This window comes from Mercenaria mercenaria, chromosome 14 (assembly GCF_021730395.1).
Source record: "Mercenaria mercenaria strain notata chromosome 14, MADL_Memer_1, whole genome shotgun sequence".
Classification (NCBI taxonomy): domain Eukaryota; kingdom Metazoa; phylum Mollusca; class Bivalvia; order Venerida; family Veneridae; genus Mercenaria; species Mercenaria mercenaria.
In genome coordinates this window covers 60,441,891-60,460,089 of record NC_069374.1, presented here as the reverse complement: position 1 = coordinate 60,460,089, position 18,199 = coordinate 60,441,891, and the positions used below count along the sequence as shown (strand labels likewise).

The following is an 18,199-nucleotide window of genomic DNA, read 5'->3' as shown; positions in this document are numbered from 1 at the left end:
AGAATAAAATGTGTTTCGTTATTTTCAACTGCATAACCACCCGAACACCATGCGATCGCGCCTAAGAGTAGCTGGACTACGATGAAGACGTTCCAAGAAGTCAAAAAGGCTCACAAGGAAACACAGGGCAGTCAGATTACGCTTGGCGAGGACGCAGATCCGTTTCATTAAGCGACAATGACCTGCTTATAATTCACTGATGAATCGCGCGTGTAAATGAGGCGGGCTGATAAAAGGCAACGAATACTTAGATGCAGAAACGAAAGGTACAACGAGCCGTGTGTACTACAGTACAGGTGGGGTGGAGGTTCTATCCACATCTGGGGAGGCATTACTTATCGCCACTGGACACGCCTGGTGGTATTGCAATGAAACGTCAACGCTCAGTCGTACATTGACGACGTCCTACAGCCCATTGAAGTGCCGTTTCTGAAACAGCATTATCCTAATGGCAACGGGATATTGCAGCAAGACAACGCCAGGCCTCACGTTGCTAGGATTACGCAGGCATATCTGCAGCAGAATAACGTCAACTTACTGCCATTGCCCGGGTTGTCGCCAGACATGTCTCCTATTGAGCATGTTTGGGACGAACACAAGCGTCGTCTGTATGCATGTGCTCATGTGCCAGTGAACCTCCAGGAGTTACAAGACGCTGTCCAGGATGAGTGGATAGCATCTCATAAGCGATCATTGACCGGATTACTCGTTCAATGAACCGACGATGCATCGATAATGCAAATAGTGGTTTCAGGAATTATCAACTGTGTGTTTGTTCAAATGTAAATCTGGACCCTTAAATAATGTTATTGTGTGATAAAATGTTACAAGTGTTTTGATAATGAAATACAACATCAGGTAAGTGCATTTTTTTCTATCAATCATCAGGTTAAAAAATATTGACTGTAGATCAACTGTTGCGTTTCTAGACGTACTCAGTATACTTTAGTCGCAGTGTGGTAGCAAATAAAGCAAACAAGATGGCCATGGTTACCCTAAGTCGCTCACCTGACCTGGAATATTTGACCTTGAATTAACATATGACACACTGAATCATGAATGATTTTGCATACAGAAAAATAAAACAGGCCTAGTGCCCTAATCTTAACAAGTTGTAGTGAGGACCCTAAAATGATTTTATATATCAAGTCTAATGGATTTATAAAGTGGTTCATGAGAATAAGTTGTTTGTACGTTTTTCTGATTTTAGCACTTATGGCTCCTTAAAGGGGACAAATATTCCATTTGATAAAAAGGAGAGTTCATTACAATGATGCTACAGACCTTTTTCTGTGTACCTCTAGCGGTCCCTAAAAGATGCCAAATTGCCATATTGAACAAAATTGAGAGGGGACATTTCAGTGGTGCAACAGACCAATTTTTATGAAGATTTATCATGTGGTTCATGAACAGACGTTCTTTAAAATGTTTTGTTTATAGCTCTAGCGGCCCCATAAAGGGGCAAATCTCCAATTTAAACAAAATTGAGAGAGAACCTTACAATGATTCAACAGACCAAGCTTGAAGTAGACCCGTCAAGTGGTTCATGAGGAGAAGTCATTACAGATATTTCTCTTTTTAGACCTAGCGGCCCCTGAAAAGGGCAAAGTATCTCCATTTGGTTTAAACATATTTTATTTATTTATAAGTCATTACATGGATAATATACAACAACTGAGATAAGGGAATTGAACAGAAAGCTAATAGCTTACGGTTGTCCTATTCCCATTTGAAAAATAAATCTGAGAGAGGACCATATACTGATTCTACACGTCAAGTTTGATGAAAATCAATTGAGTGGTTCGTGAGAAGAAGTTGAAAAATTATTTCTATGTTACAGCTCTAATGAATAAGTGTCCCTATTTGAGCTAATCTGAGAGAACCTAACAATGATGCTGCACACCAATTTCGATCGAAATTACATACCACTGTAAGAAATCTGGGTGACATAGGACACCGTTATTTACCCGAATATGTTGGCCTACTCAACGACAAAAAATATTCATGTTGTATTAATAACCCATTTAAAAGCTTCAGTGCGTGAAGTTTTAAACGTGACATAGGCTATATCTTATATCTTTTTAAACCTTATCTTTTATATATAATTTTTAAGTCAGTAACGAAGTGTAAGATTTGAAAAAAGGAAATTTAAATTCATTTTATATTCAACCAGCTCGTTAACTATATATCATTTCGCTATTCAAATACTGGAATTTTATAACAAATGCTGGATATAACGAACACATTCTGTTTGTTTGGAGTTGTTGGCTATATGAACTGGAATTTACTGTAATTATATTTGCTTCAAATCCTTATACTTTTTTTATTCTTTTGTTCATATAACAAAGACGCTTTAAATGTCATCGCTGAAAAAATATATCATGTTTAGTTATTATAAATATGAGAAATGCACTATACGTTCAATTTCACTTAAAGTTCCAACTTCATTTTTGAAAATGGGAAAAATCAAAGTAAAGCTGTTTAAACTTATCTCAATGTTTATTGAAATTACAACACACAAGTTTCATAAAACTGATAATGGGTGATTCCCAATCTACTTAATACAGTCAAAATATTTTATTTTTTAAAGACTTTTCTCATCAGATACGTTAATCAGTGAAATTAAGTTTGACAAAATAACACCTTTGTACCATGTAAAACTTTGTTATGGAAATTTAGAAACATATATGTGTGTAAATCAAAATTAACTAATTTTTGTTTTTGTTTTACATTTTGCATCATGTAATCAAATGAAACATTGCTTGTTGACGGACTACTTTCATATTTCTTTCAATATTACATCGCTACTGTTTAACACAAATCTTACAATAACTACGATATTACAAAGGCAACTATATCAAAACAGCATTTGCTTACTATCTTACTTGATTTATACTAATTGTTTTATGCATGTATATATATGATAATAATTATATGCGTAAACCAGAAGTAAGCAAAAGTTAACGTGTCTGATGAAAGGCAACAATGAATGAATGAACACATTTAATGAATGGAAATGTGAAAAAGAGCTACTGCAAGAAACATTATCGTAACATAAGCATGTTGTTTGACCATTTTATACCTCACAATATTTTCTACTGTATTGTATTTGTATAAGATCCATACATTATAAAAAAATTTAAAAAAAAGTTAAAGATTGATCATTTATCATGGTTAAGATTAAATGCAATTCAGTAGGAAAAGTAGTATAGAAGGAATACTGCATTTTCTCAAACACATTTAATGTACATGTGAATATAGCTTATACTAGTATTTCTGCTATTGCTAGTGGAGTCAAACAAAAAAGTCAACAGATACGTTAACACACAAACTCTAAATTTAAATTGTCGTAAAATGAACATCAGTCTGAATATCAGTTGGCAAAGAAAGCAGAGTCATTATTGTTCAATCTAGATTGCCTTTTGGTCTTGTCATAGGGGGAAGGTTCCTAGATTAAAGATATAATGTTTTCAAAGTCTACCCTCCATTCATCAGCTCTTGAAGCTATCTGAACTGTGGTATCGGCCCTAGGCCTTTACCGCAGCTCTTTTCAATGAACGAAACATGCACATCCTTGGTATCGCAGTCAACCTCTACGACTTTGCCTACATATGGTTTGTCCTCATATTTAGCCAAAACAAATGACCCAACAACAGGAACTTTCATCTGTGACTTTACATTTTCATTGTCGGCTTCACTGTCTTGGACTTTATTTTGAAATTTTTATGTTTGGATTATCTCTTTATACGTTTGATATATGTTCTCTAGATAATCATTGAGGATATGCACTTGTTTCTTTTCAACTTCATGGGCTTTGATATCTTTTTTCCCAGGCATCTGAATACTGACATAATGTTACCTTTCAAGGAACTGAATGACTTCTGTTGTCATCATGTTTTTCTCGTCTTCAAGTCGTTTTAGCCTAATACTAGTAGGTCTCACTATTTTCGTGTTGGAACTTTTCAGCCCTCTTCTACCAAATCTTTTTTTCACTATTCTTCCACTGACTACTCTCATTATTACTCTTTTCTCTGACTGAGATGTTGCTTTTTGTGCTGCCTATCTCACTTCAGCAATGATAGTATTTGACATCTCCAGCTTTTTTTTTACTTTTCTCAAATGATTCTTTACTCCAAGAAGATTCAGATCATGTTTTATTTGTGATCTAGGCGTCATTTGCATTCTTGTTGTATCATCTAACAATTCAGTAGAATGGCCGTGGCGACTATTGAGGCAACCGAGGCACTTTTTCTGCCTTATTTGCCTCGGTCGATTTTTCTGCCTCTACTGCCTCGGTAGTTTTTTTTTGCCTCTGCCATTATTTTTAGTCTCCGTCTTTCAGTTTGCCTCAGCTGTATGAATTATCAGGCTTTCAGATAGTGTCTAATCTCGGTTAAGTAACTATGTCTACAATTTTCATTTTCGAATAGGTAAATTATCTAAATATTAAGGAATCCTGTTGGGGCCATTTATAATGTCGCCGTCGCGTTTGTGGGGTCGACACACGACAACGCGAAGTGATGTAGCGACATTACGAAGTGACACCCGACAATCGCAAACGACGGCGACAATCCCAAACGACAATGTCGCGGTATCCACTTTGAAATGTCGCCTTTCAAAAGCACGATATATCGCGATGTCACTTCGCTTTGTCGAGCGTCGTATCGCATTGTCGCTATGTCACTTCGTAATGTCGCGATGTCACTTCGCATTGTCGTGTGTCGACCCTGCAAACGCGACGGCGACATTATCAAACGACATGCGATAATCACAAACGACACTCGACAACGCGAAGCGACATTTTCCGTCGTTTGCGATTGTCGGGTGTCACTTCGTAATGTCGCTATGTTACTTCGCGTTGTCGTGTGTCGACCCCACACTCGCGACGGCGACATTATAAATGGCCCCAACAGGATTCTATAAAATATGGAATAGACAACAGCGTAAATACAAGGTACGACATTACAACTGTGTGATGTTTGTGAAATATTTCAGTATCACACCTCAGTTAGTGCGCGCATTTCAGATATCTTAATGCAAATGGTCTCATATTATAAAGATAGTACCTAACATTTTAAATTATGAATTGCAATTAAAGATTCATGTGTGTTGCTTATATATAAGATTTAAGACCAAATATAATACTTAAGCATTGAATTGGTCATTCTGAGCATGTTGTTGTAAGATTTTTTGAATTTCCATTTAGCCGCTCCTGCAGATAGTCCTACCTATCAAGTTATTGATAAATATTTAATCCCCAATTATAACATGATTATTGCGGGAAGAACTTATCTCAGTGCATGAAAATTGTAAGATACATGCATATTGTATGACATCAGAAAATGTTTTAAGTCTAATAAAATAAATTAAGATCCACTATTAAATCTGAAATTTAGATATAATATTATTTGTACCATATCATATATCATGATAAAGTCAATAAATCAAAGTACTGAAAGTACAGAAAGGCTGGCTACTACAAAACACTGGATGAAACTGTGCGGGAAAGATGTTTGCAAAATCTTAAAATTATGGATTTTCCATATCAAACTAAGGCGAGCATAGGGTACTGTTGTGCGGAATCATCTTGATTAACTTGAGAAAGGTAGCGTTATGATATTACAGACTACAGCTGGTGCAAAAACACATTGTGTTTGTTTCATTGTGGATAACACAATTAGTGAGACAAACGGTAATTAATTCTCACTTGGGAATCTGCAAAACGCAAAGATCAATATCTAACAGAAAACAATCAGGTTCCCAGAACGCAGGCCCATCAAACCGCAACTCCGTAGCAGTGTATGTATTGATGTGTACAAATAAACATATCTACACAATATAAATGAAGTAAAACTTATAGACAAACGAGGGCAAAATAAACAATGAAAGGAACACAGTCGGGCACCGTCTTGTAACTGTCAGTGGCAAACACACCATTGGTTAGTTTAAACAGGGTTATGATACGCTTGTAACCTTATCCTTGGCCCCCACCATGGTTCCAAAGTCAACACTAAAAGCCAAGTTGATTCATTGACTTTAACATAGCCTGGGCTTGCATAAAATCATGAATAAGAAGAAGCTCATATCAATATACCGTGTTTAGAAAACTATCCCAAGGACAATGAAATTACTTTCAATGTGTAAGTTGTAAGGGGTACAAACAAGTAAATATTGCAGAGCAATACAAGACTTCCTACTGGTTGGGAACATTGCAAACAAAATTGATGTATTATAAAGAACAATAACCAGAAACAGAGGAACTAAAAAGGAAGAAGTAAAGAATGTGAAAGAAATACCCTACGTTGCCAAATCAAACCTCCGTTTATGAATAAACTCTCGATTTTCTTTTGAATTTTGATAACTATTTTGCATATTTTGACAGTCAACGTTAATATATGTTTACAAAGAAGCTTACTGCTTTTACTCATGATTTTTATAAGATATTTTAGTTTTTGAAAAACAAAACAAACAAAAACAAAACAATTTAGGGACATAATGTTAGATAAAATATATAGGTAACAAACAGAACATCTATACTTCGATATGCAATTCCCCAAATTATGTATGAACATTAATCAGGTTGAAAAGTCTTGCATTATTTATCAAGTTCTAGTAAATTATGGTGAATTTGAATGATAAAGTAATAAATTCCTATAAATATATATACATATACTTGGCACAGTAAGGTAGAAGAAACGTGCCTGTGGTATGGCTTTCATCATGAGTCGCAAATAGCCTAAAAGAGAACATGGAAAAACCCTAAATTATCAAAGGAAATCTAAAAATAGATTATGCCTGGAAAAAAATCCATAACTTGAATTTAGGGATATAAAATGATATCGTTTTATTGTGCGACAGAGTTTTAATGTATCTTCACAATTTATTTCGGTGTTTCTAACACAGTGAAAAAATGAAATATAGTTTAGGTTCGTAAATAGATATAAAATTGTTATAAAAACTCTAATTACAAGATTTTAAGTGCGTTAGTTTGTGTAAGAACTTAACGCACTACATCTACTTACAATAGAAAATCCCACAATCTAAAAATAAATTTATTTCCCATGCATATACAAAAGTGAATGAACAAGCAGAGTGACGACTCACACCGACCCAATAAAGAAACCCGTAGTAAGTTTGAATATGTAATTAGCGACGCCTTTATATAAACTTCTGCTTTTTACTTTCAAATATATTTTTTTTTAAAGAAAACACGATTATAAAACTGTTGAAAAAAAAGGTTTTATTGAAACAGATAAGTTTAGCAATCTTTAAACAAATCCATGATAAAACTGATATACATGACGGAACTATTTGAATTACGCATGGGATGATTTTATGTTGTCAGTCTCAGCAGCTGGCTGATCTTTGTGACTTTCGATTTGTAGCAATAATAGTCTGGCGAACAAGTTAAAAACTATTCAGTATTTACCATGAAAATTAACATAACATTGAAATGACTTATCACTAAGTTTTGACCTACAGGTGTATGGATGAATAATAGGTAGGATTATTATTGAGTCATTGAGTGTTCTCTAGTACTGTATCTACATACTGATCTTTCAAGCAAGTTTGGCTGTAATTAAATTGAAAATCCGTTTATGTTACTGAAGGCTGCCTTTCACCCTACTACCTACTCACATTCTTTAATGAAATAAATTAGTACAGTGAGTGTTTTTCAACAAATAATTTTACCACTATAACAATAAATGGGTGTCAGGTTGACATATTTTTATATCATTTCATGATTCAGACACGCACGTAAAGAAATTTTAGTAATCTTCAAAAGATATACAAAATATAATACTAAATAAAGTTTAGCAGTAAAAAAATGTTACTCATTAAGTTACACTTGTATCGTAATCTAAACACGCTAAATGAAACAATATCTACAGTACTGTGGGAAAAAAAACATTTTAAAATGTAAGAAGCGTAATGAATGCCGCAAAGTAAGTTTCTATGCCTTTTTGTTGCTTGGATCTCGTTACTTGGTAATATGGGCATAAGTTGCAGTGTCATTGAAACTTTGAATAAAATGGGAATAAAAAATCACTTGATAACTCCATCAGACAGCAGTCTTATGCTATAAATGAAATTATTTAATGGAAGTTTATCTTTTCAGATGTGAAATTCCAAAGATTGTCGGAAGACAGCGTCTTGATGAAATGGAAAACGCATTTAGCTACCTTTATACAATGAAAACAATTTTAAAATCAAAATTCTCCGATGAAAATTATAGACTTAAACTACTCAAATTTAGATACCAAAACTCTTTCGGTGTTGCGTCTAATTACATTTACCATTACAATTACGCTTACATTTACCATTACAATTACGCTAAGATATATCATTGCTACATTACATACAATGTATTATTCAATAATGTACTATTATTTTATACGAATACAAATTTGTAAATTTATCATACTTTAAAAGTATATACGTGTATTGCACTTTTTGTTTTCATAGCTTTAAATATATCCGTAATATTTTTGTCAAACAAATTAAGTAATTCAGTGTAGATACCAGTTTAAACCGTTTGATCTTCCCCATTCACTTTCTAATAAGCTCCCTAATTGTAGTATCAAAGCCAATGATGAGGGCCAAAGGTGTTGCCCATATATCAAAACAATATTGAAGTACTTTCCATTCAAAACAATAGAGTTTCTGTGTTCTTACTCTTTAGCAAACAAAGTCGAATGAGATTATAGCAAAACCTGTCCTAAGCAGCCATCAAAGGGAGCGACTCAGCGTGACTACTTAAGACAGATGACTGCTTAAGTCGTGTTGAAATTACTTTGTTGATTGGCTACTTAATACAGGTGACCGCTAAGGCAGTATTTACTCAATACCTCTATCACTTTTTAATAGATTATATTGTTATCAAATGTGTGCAAAATGTCTCCCTTAATCTTCATTTTAAGCTCGATTATTCGAAAAATAAGGAGAGCTATCCTACTCACAACGGCGTCGGCATTGGCGTCACACCTTGGTTAAGTTTTTCGTACCATTTGTCATATAGCTTTTAAACTTTCAACACTTGTTGTGTTCCAATACCATGTCCAGTTTTAGGCAAGAGTACACCACTCTGTCCAGGATTTGTCTGAATTATGATCCCCTTTTAACTTACAAATCTTGTGTAAACTGTTTGACATACGGCTTTGAAACTGTGACAAAAATAAAAAGGACAAAATATTGAAAGAAGCAATGAAACAGATCAGGCGAGGGTATGAGGCTAGTGCCAATTTTTGCGTATATACTAGTAAACAGTTCTTTTGTAAATTTGTTAATTTCAGTAATACCACATTCCTCCACTTTCTCCCCCTCAATAAAAGCTGTTACAAATCATTGCGCAGATTATTTAGATTGCATCTATTTCGGTCCCCTACTTACGAGGACCTGTTTGAAGAAACATCAGATCTCGACGTTTCAGTCTTCCACTTTCTAATGTAATTTATTAGCTAGTTCAGTGATTGATAAAACATTTCTGTTGCATATGCATATCTGAAACTCAGGGATACGGTCAAAATAAAAGTACTTGAATATAGATTTTAAAATTTGCCTTATGCAGATTTTGGTACTCCTAGTCTTACAGCTTAGTAAAAATTTCACAATTGTCATTCATTTAATAATGTTTACTGTAGACGCGTACTTTAATTTCACTGTAAATGTTCATCGTGCTCAAATGTAAATGATAACATACTGGTTAATATCAACAAAATGTTTACCACTATTACAAAATGTGGATGTCAGGTTAACATAATTTGATATCCTTTCAAAATCATTTCATGATTCAGAAACGTCAGTAAAGATATTTTATTAATCTTCAAAAGATTTAAAAAATATAATTCTGAATCAAGTTTACCGGTCAAAAAATGTTTACTGTATCAAAATGACAGTATAGGTTATCAAATACATTTGCATCTTAATCTAAACGCCGCTAAATGCAAAAACTATATAAAATACTATGGATAAAATTGTCCGGTGAAACTTCTGTTAAATGTAAATAGCGGAATGCAAACTGCAAGGTAAGCTTTTTGCCTTTTTAGTTGTTTGGATTTCATTACTTAGTAATATGGGCAGTGTCATTGCATTTGTAAAGCAAAATGAGAACAAAAGCTCTTAATAACTGCGTTCGAATAATATAAACAAACATAAACCATAATACTGTAAATGTAAGGCAATTCAAAGATTGTAGGGAAAAAATCAGTGTCTTATACCAATGGGAAACATATTTAGCTACTTTTATTCCAAGAGGACAGCAGAATGAGCTTTCCGTCAAATTTAGAATTTAAACGAACAAAAGCAAAACTCTTTCAGTGTTCAACCTAATGATAACTTCTTGTTGTGCTTCAAAATTGTACGAGTATTTCATACGAATAAAAGTCTATATATTTATCATACTAGAAAAAGTATATTCGTGTAGTACACTTTAAGTCTTACAGCTTTAAATATATCCATAATGTCTGTCTCAAACAAATTATGTCAAACATTGTAGATACTAGTTTAAACATTGATCTTCCTAATTCAGTTTCAAATAAGCTCAAGTATCGATTATCAGCCAAAGATGAGGGTCAAAGGTGTTGTCAATAATTATATCAAACCAATGTCTTAGAACTTTTTAGGCATTTTAGGCAATAGAATAGTCACTTTGGGAAGTTTCTTGATTGGCTACTTAAGGCAAGTGGCTGCTTAATTAATACTGTAGGTGACCACTAAGGCAGGGTGTCCTGGATACCTTTATCACAGTTCATACCTTTATCACAGTTCAACATTAAATGTGTGCAAAAAGTCTCTTTGAATCTTTTTACATTTCGAAAAATGACGATATGCCTATGCGTATCTTAGTATGCTGAGCTACGTGCCTGTCAAGTGCATTATAGATGTACTCAGGTCATACTGGCCAATCACTTTTAAAAGAAGCCACAAGTTTTTTTCTATTCCCAGAATCTTTACCCGTGGGGAGATTCAACTGTCACATACAAACGGAAGAGGTTTCCCCTTTTCACATCTTCCTGCTGAGTAGCTTCACAATTAGTTGCACTTCGCCCTGAGTCCCCTATATACATGTATGTAATAAAATATGCCTGTAAAACCAACCAAATAGCTATTTCCAAACATTCGCAAGGATTGCATTTTTCATGCGTGTAACATTCGGATCCCGAGTTGAAATTCGCACCCATTCCATCGTCATTTCGTACTTGGGCACTTATAACCGGAGCCTAATTTATCGGGAGGTTGGGGGTTGATTACATGCTCCACCAGAAAAGTTTACACACCTACGTTTCCTTGCTATTTTATGTTTAATTTCCTACAACATAAATTCATTTTTTCCCCAAACCTAATCTGATTTCAAAGTATGGTGAAATTAAAAATAAATCGATGAATTTGTTGGTGCCTGAAGCAAAATCATTTGAAACTTGGTTAGTTTATATGTATTTCATTTTTATCAAAATATCATTGATGTACAACGGTACGGTTTATTTTCACTTATTTTTAAAAATATTAAGCGCGAGGTTGTTGCTGAAGCGTCATATGCAAACGATAGGTAATGCCACGCGGACATGTGGTATCGTGATCAATTGATTAAATTTCATCTAACCATTAAATAATATTGCTTTGAATGTTCTTTTCAATCTAATGAAGTTTTCTTTTAATTTTAGGTCGTAAAACAATTCATTAAAACGCATTCTGCTCTTTGGTGAGATATATAGACATCCAGTATTTTTAGCAACCTTGTCATTAGACAGAACTTTGATTGTAGGGAAAACTGTTTGAACATTTTTACATTTAATTTTATTCGTATGAGATAAACCAAAAAAAGTAAGTCCTGTGTTGCATCCGAGACCTCCATCGCAACAGAGACACATTACAAACGAACCATAAATCGGTATTAGTACCCGGAGTAGATCGCGGAGTGAAAGGGTAATTTTTCTTTTTTATATAAAATCATCGCACCAAAGTGTGTTTTTCATATCATATATCAAATTTTTTTCTTGGGGGAGCCCCACAAACTTTTCTATGGAGGAGCGTGGGACACAACCTTCCAAATTAACCTCTGTCTGGGCTTTGTCTTTACCATTCAAATTTACCTAACAACCACGAACAAGGGCGCATACTCATTTGCCTAGGTAAAATTTAGTCTCTTGCTACGATCATGTAGATGGTCTGATAACTGAATTCAAGGGTTTTCTGTCTCTTTGGACTCTCTTTTGCAGTTTTTTCTTTTCTCTACTTAGCTATTTTACCTTATTCTCAAGTGTACTAATTTTATAACTTGCCTGTCACAAACTTTTAGATCTTCTCTTTCGGTTCTGATTGTCACTATTGAAAGTGAATTAGTAAATTTCACTGTCATTTTCTGTGAGTTATTTGTTTGCCTTGAATTCACCCGAGTGTTTTCATCATTTACAATCTTATCTTTTGAACTTGAAACTGTTGGAATTTGTTCTGTACATAGTGGTCACTGAATTGGTTTGTGATTCGTTCACCTTTGTTTTTGGTCTTCAGTCTGTCTCTGTATCTCTGATTGTACACTTTGTTTCTCAAACGAATTTGTGCTTGTTAATGGACACGCGGTTTCCTTTAGCTCTTAAGCGCTCCTTTTCCAGGTAGGATGGATCATTCTTCTTTTTACTGTCTCTATATTCTTTCTGATATTGAGCTCGACTTTTCGCCATTACAGACCTGAAAAATGAAAAAAAGTAAAGGATTTTAGCATACATTATCAATGAAAGTAGGTAACATTTACCTGTGCAAAGGGCCTTTTCACATTTGGTGACTAGTCTGGACATAGATATGCATTTGGTCGTGCACAGAAGAAAAAATCAGATACGTTAACAAAATCATCAGATACGTTAACCCATTTTATAGCCAACCGTTAGCATCAGTTGTATACATCAGTACATACACTATAACCACTTTACATGCATATTGGAATATACACCAAACATGTTAAAAATAAATGTATGTTTATCATAAAAACGAAAGTTACTGCTGTCAGATACGTTAACAAATCGTCAGATACGTTAACTTCTTTATGGGTAGCTTCGCATAACAAAAGCACTGACTTTATAAACAATGGTTACCTGGGCGTTATACATTTTACGTTGTATTGTATCACACGCTGTAATTACTTCAAATTTGTGAAAGTCAAACAAAACTATTCAACTTACCTTTAAAGATCTGCCACAACCCTGAGATTTGAAGTTTAGTGTAAATATTGCATTTTGCAGACGCTCGATCCTTTAGCATTCCTTGATCTTCCGGTAAAATGTGACGTCATATAAAACTGTATAAAAATCGCACGAATGTAGATAAAACGGAAAGTTGATCCGATAAGATGACATGAGATTTTTTTTTGTTAACGTATCTGATTAAAACGTATCTGATGTGAAAATTAAACATTTTGCTGTATCTTTTACAGTATTCATTGGTTTTAATAATCTTGAACATGCAGTTTTAAATGCATTCAAATGTACTTTAAAACTGACGATATCAAGACTTATGGACAAATTATCGCCGCAAATAACATTAACGTGTTAACGTATCTGATGTATTTTGAACGTGCGACTGACATTTTGTTGATTTAACATTAACACATGTTCCAAAACGTTAGTCATATCGAATTTTTGTAATCAAATTATGTTATTTCATGCTATCAGTGTTATAATCAATCTCTTTATAATAACCTGTCTTTATATTATGTAATTTATTTTGCCTTATGAAAAATGTTAACGTATCTGATGCATAGATTGGAAACAAGTGAATTCATGCAAGTTGATGAGGTATTTGTGAATGAGATTGGGAAATTTGAAAAAGACGAACTTTTATTGATAAAAAATACCAAAAAAGTAGATGTTTATATATTATTTGTCGCACCTGTAGCTATATACAAAATAATACTATCGATGGAGACAAGGCAAATCGGCAAAATGGCTTAATTATTGAGCATAGTTTTACAAAACTGAAATGAGCTTGCTCATTTTTCTAACTTGCCCAGTGCGAGTAACTTACAATTGAACAATTTAACATCAAAATCTATTACATCGATAGAAAATAAGAGAGAACAGGGCTGGAGACACCATATTTGCAAAGTTAGAACTTTAACTGAATTTGAACGTAAAATGTTCATTTATATTTGGCTTTCATACCTTTTACAAGGCGTAAAAAATGTTTGTTTCCGGTATCCCGACCTTCCCTAAATATTTTGCCCGACCCTAGATGTTTTTATGACCTTGGAGAATATTTTTTCAACTGTACTTTTTATGCTTTAAACATGATCAGTGATGTTCGAAATCAACTTACTGATACTCTAAAGACATTATCGCCTTATTTGTATTCATTTTTTGACACACAAAAAAAAATTCCGAAAAGTCTCACTTAATAAGAAAGAAATCAAAAAAAAAATCTGACCTATCTACCCTAATTGTTTTAGCATGTTACCGGAAACAAGGATTTTTAGACCCAATACGGATACACTGAAGGAGCAAGTGCTTTTTAACTTGCAGCTTAAATGCAAACATTCAGTTATGGCAGGAACAAAATGAAACAAAATCTGACATATTATAGTGCCAAAACATATTAACTGTTGCTTAAAACTTCTGGCTAGGCAGACATGCGAACAAATTGGATAATTCACTTGCCAAAACTAAATTTGGCTGTATAATTAAGTTTAGCACACTAAAAATAATAAAATGCACATTTAATTATGCTAGATTTATGCATATCTGACACGCAGATGTTTGTCTTTGTTCGAATTCTGGTTAATAGCTGAAAAAAGTATTTGACATTTCGCTCTTTACTACTGACATAATAAAATACCAGAAAAATCGAAACCATTGAAAACTGTCAGATATTCGTTTATGGGGCTACTCCAGCGAAATGGTAAGATGAGATATCTCAAATGTAATTGATATATAGACTGTCATTTGAGACGTGTTTATTTCGTTTCCAGATTGATTACCGTCACACGATTTTGTGTTTCACAATTAACAAAATTGATGTTTCGCATTCCTGGTTGGAAGAACTAAATATTTGTCTGGTGTGTACATTTGCTTGCAACGTTCAAATACCGTATTTGTTTGATGTATTTTACTGTCGTTATTTAATATTATTTCATTTATGTTAGATTTGCATTAGCATTAACTTATTCTCCACAAATACTATAGTAACTGACATTTTCTTCACATGCATCAGATGTGAAGGACGCATGACTTTGCATAGTGTTTTGTGTGAGTTCGTCATGATTCAAAGTCTTGCGCTCTATATACCAAGATACCTCGGCGGACAATCGTCATTGTACTATATTTATGCAAAGCGTCTATGTCTAATTTTTAATTCATGCATTTGCGCTTAATTCGCTAAATCTACATTTGAGCCGCGCCATGAGAAAACCAACATAGTAGCTTTGCGACCAGCATCCGCGCAGTCTGGTCAGGATCAATGCTGTTCGCTAACGGTTTCTGTAATTGCTATAGGCTTTGAAAGCGAACAGCATGGATCCTGATCAGACTGCGCGGATGCGCAGGTTGGTCTGGATCCATGCTGGTCCCAAAGCCACTATGTTGGTTTTCTCATGGCACGGCTCATTTCATTTATTTGAAATTCTATATCCAAGATAACAGAATCATTCATCGTCTGGAATGTAAAAACTTTAATATTTATTTGCAATTTCAGGACTAACCCTGAATGAATTAGAAGTTGATAATGCCTGACAAGCATCTTAGCATCATCAGCAAATATCAAAGATCTGGATGTCGGCAACACACGTTATCGTGTATGGTTATATTATGCTTATTTATACCATTGCTCTCATCCGTTGATTCTGTTACCATGACAGAGGAAGCTTCGACATTATCAGGTCGGTCTATTTTCATGTACCTACCAATGACATGGAGGAGCCACCAGGTCATATTCCGGTCTGTTGCTGAAGCGCTGACGGAAAGAGGTCATCATGTGACAATGGTTGTATCGGCCAATATGGAGTCAGAACTGTCTGGGCAAGCAGACAATTATGACAAACAGATCACTAATGGTGTGGTTAATGAAATTCGCATACAGTTTAACAACAGCTTTTCACAACTAGTATCTATGTTGACGCAAGATATCTCCCAAAACGAAGGCAGCAGCTTTTACCGTGAAATGCTGATGCTTAAAACAGGTTTTGAGCTTATATCTAAAAGCATTCGGGCCTGTCATATGGCCGCCCTCTCACATTCTATAATGCAAGAGATGTTGCAAGAAAACCGGAAAACGTTTGATTTAGTGATTGTCCCTGCTTTGTTCAACGAAATTGGATACTTCTTGGCTAAGAAATTCAATGCACCCTTAATATTGCTGATGCCATTTAATGCAAATCCAATCCTCACTCTTGCTATGGGTTACTCCGACAATCCTGCGTTTGTGAAGTGGTCGTTCAACAAAAACGGTCAAAGTGAAACGCCTGGTTTTCTGACTCGTCTCATAAATTTCATTTTCTTTAACGCGTTTGGTTCAGTAAAAACATTAATGTGGTTAGACACCCAGAATGACGTCCTTCGCGAACTTAACTTGCTACAAAAAGACGTTTCTATTGATTTTCTACAGCTAGAGCGAAACGCAAGTTTCGGAATGTACAGTACACATTATCTCTTTGATGCTGTAAGACCAACGCTGCCAAACACTGTCGACATTGGTTTTATACATTGTCGACCAGCTAGAGCTTTGCAAGCCGATTTGGCCGATTGGTTTGATGAGGCGGACGAGGAAATTGTATACCTATCTTTAGGTTCAATTGTGAGTTTCGATAGTATTGACGAATCAATTCAGAAAGCTATTACTGGTATATTTGCCGACACGAAATATAGATTTCTGTTAAGATCATCTACCTTCAAGTCTGATCAACGAAATGTCAGAACATGTGTCTGGTGTCCTCAACAAGACATTTTGGGACACCCAAAAGCTGTATTATTCGTCTCACACGGTGGCCTGAGGAGTATAGAGGAGACACTCTATCATGGTGTTCCTATATTAATTATGCCTTTCTTTAGTGCAGACGGATTATCTAATTCAAGGCGTGCTGAACGCCAAGGATATGGTCTGACCTTAAATATATCCCTGAACCGGGCGTCTGGCGAGATAAGTAGACATTTGTTGCATAAGATTGACAAAATGCTGGACATAAATGCTAACTATACCCTCAGAGCTAAACAACTTGGTAATCTTGTCCGCGATGATATACGTACACCTGCTGAAAAGGCTGTCTTCTGGAGTGAGTACGTCATGCGACATGCCGGCGCTGATCACATAAAATCGCCAGCACGAACTCTGGTATTTTTCAACTTCTTTAATGTCGACATATTTCTGTTTTTCGGCGTCATGTCTTTTCTGTTTAGTTTATTTTTGTTCTGCGTTCTAAGAGCTGTGTTAATCATTGCCTGGAAACTAACGCTGAAAGCGTTATGTGGAATGAAAAACGTGAAGCGACATCTTAAGCAAGATTAATTCAGTTCCTGAAATGTAAAGTAAAAAAAAAATGAATCAACGTAACCAGATTTTCGTCAAAGAACCAAATGTAACAGCGACGCGCCGGTATTTGTTGGATGCTGGCAAAGAAGTACGCAATAACCCTTAATATCATGTCAGAATTGGAATAATTTATCTCAAACAGTGATTTTCCCTTGAATATAGATATTGATTATCGTTCTGGTGGGTATATAAATTATTAATTGTTCGTATCTTAAGTTCAAACAATGACCTTTTTAACGATAAATCACTGTCTTGGATATATATTTTTTTAAGGAGTGTGACTATTTCATGAAGATGTTAAATGCTTAGGACATATTTGAACATAGATTTAACAACTGCATTTTGTTTCTGATATTTTGATTTATTTGCATTGAATGTTATGCTCCCACACCCTTTGGCTTGGTCACAACGCAAAGCTTACGTCGCAACAGTTTGCGTAAGTCATGCGGAAGGTGTGCATTGCCAGCACAAGCAACACAAATTATAAAGATATTTGGTGTTCCTCGATTATCAACGTTTCGAAAGAAAATGCAAACAATCGGGTGAATGGTGAACTCTGGCATCTGTAAGCCATTTAGATTCACGTTCTTTGGTGAATACTGATTAAGTCTTATTTGATATTTCATTTTCAACAAAATTTAAGATGTAAATAACCATTAATCTCTGAAAAAGGCAGGTCCGTATCCCTAGAAAA

General features: G+C 34.7%; 1 protein-coding gene across 3 annotated transcripts; it reads left to right on the top strand.

Annotated features, from left to right (window-relative positions):
• The first annotated feature begins 2,065 nt into the window (after window positions 1-2,065).
• LOC123527847 (UDP-glycosyltransferase UGT4-like) lies at window positions 2,066-17,845 on the top strand. 3 transcript variants are annotated; one of them, XM_045307542.2, is made up of 2 exons: window positions 2,066-2,289; window positions 15,676-17,845. In XM_045307542.2, the coding sequence occupies exon 2, from the start codon at window positions 15,706-15,708 to the stop codon at window positions 17,479-17,481; it is 1,776 nt and encodes a 591-aa protein (XP_045163477.2). In that variant the 5' UTR covers window positions 2,066-2,289; window positions 15,676-15,705; the 3' UTR covers window positions 17,482-17,845. The 3 variants fall into 3 exon arrangements, with proteins under 3 accessions (XP_045163477.2, XP_045163478.2, XP_045163479.2); XM_045307543.2 differs by lacking the exon at window positions 2,066-2,289 and adding an exon at window positions 9,871-10,025; XM_045307544.2 differs by lacking the exon at window positions 2,066-2,289 and adding an exon at window positions 14,973-15,040.
• Window positions 17,846-18,199: the final 354 nt, after the last annotated feature.